This window comes from Aplysia californica, unplaced genomic scaffold, assembly GCF_000002075.1.
Source record: "Aplysia californica isolate F4 #8 unplaced genomic scaffold, AplCal3.0 scaffold01154, whole genome shotgun sequence".
NCBI lineage: Eukaryota > Metazoa > Mollusca > Gastropoda > Aplysiida > Aplysiidae > Aplysia > Aplysia californica.
Window position 1 is genome coordinate 176,142 of NW_004798424.1, and position 1,078 is coordinate 177,219.

Below are 1,078 nucleotides of genomic sequence, written 5' to 3' on the forward strand. Positions count from 1 at the left end.
GTTTTTTTATGAAACACTAAATCAATGTACCAGAGATTAATCTCATCTCACCTCATCTCATCTCATCTCCCTTCATCTTGTCTTATCTTACCTTTTGTATCTTACTTTATCCCATCCCACCTCACCTCACCTCAACTCATCTCATCTCCACCCAACCCCACCCAACAAAAAAAATTATAAACAATAAAAAAACAACCGCATCCTTGTCAGTTAAGATAAATCCCTAACAACAACACCTCCAATCTCTCCCACACACAGACTACACAGATCACTACTGTAACCGGCCGTGCGAAGAGAACGCGGCCCCAAAGATCTGCAGGTACAACTTTCTGATAGAACACTACATCACCATGTCCCCGGCCTGCCACAAGTGCAGCACCGACCACCGGGACTGCTTCCTGCCCCAGTGTGTCCCGGGGGACGGCAGGAAGAGGGGAATCCTTACCGTCAACCGCATGCTGCCAGGACCTTCCATATCTGTACGTTTTTCTTATTTTTTGGTGGGGTGGGGGAGGGGGGTTCTTTTTGTTTTGTTTTGGTTTCTTTGCTTTGTTTTGGGTTGTTTGTTTTAAGGGGGTAGGGTGTTGTTTCTTTGTTTGTATGTCTGTTTGTTTGTTTGCTTGTTTGTTTTGTTTGTATGTTTTTATGTGTGTATGTTTGTACGTATGTATACATGTTTTTTTGTTTTTTGTTTTTTGTTTTGTTTTTGTTTTTTTTGTTTGATTGATTGTTTGTTTGTCTTTGGGTGTGTGTGGGAGGAACAAGGGGGGGGGGGGGTTGTGATGCTTTGTATTTGTAAAAGTACAGGTGTTTTACTCCACCACCAATAGTATTATACTGAACGCCATTAAACACCCAACGTTTTCAAAAAAAATATTTAAAAAGCTTAATATACTCTGATCGTCACGCTTTATGAGACACAAGTGAATAGTTGTTAGTCCACACGCCACACACCCATACCCAATTTTTTAAAATGTCCATCAGTACTTTTCATCAGAGTACAGTAAACTATACTTTTGTAAAATGTGTTAATTAGCTACTATATTATAAAAGGATACAAAATTATTTACCTGACAGA

At 39.8% G+C, this 1,078-nt stretch overlaps 1 protein-coding gene across 1 annotated transcript in view; it reads left to right on the forward strand.

Moving 5' to 3' along the window:
* The window catches only part of LOC101861701, a gene marked incomplete at its 3' end in the record, with an annotated part of 5,667 nt that extends 5,188 nt beyond the window's left edge, over window positions 1-479 (forward strand). Inside the window, exon 2 of the mRNA XM_005111955.3 lies at window positions 259-479. Coding sequence (XP_005112012.1) covers window positions 259-479 — 221 coding nt within the window. The remainder of the gene's footprint in view (window positions 1-258) is intronic.
* Window positions 480-1,078: the final 599 nt, after the last annotated feature.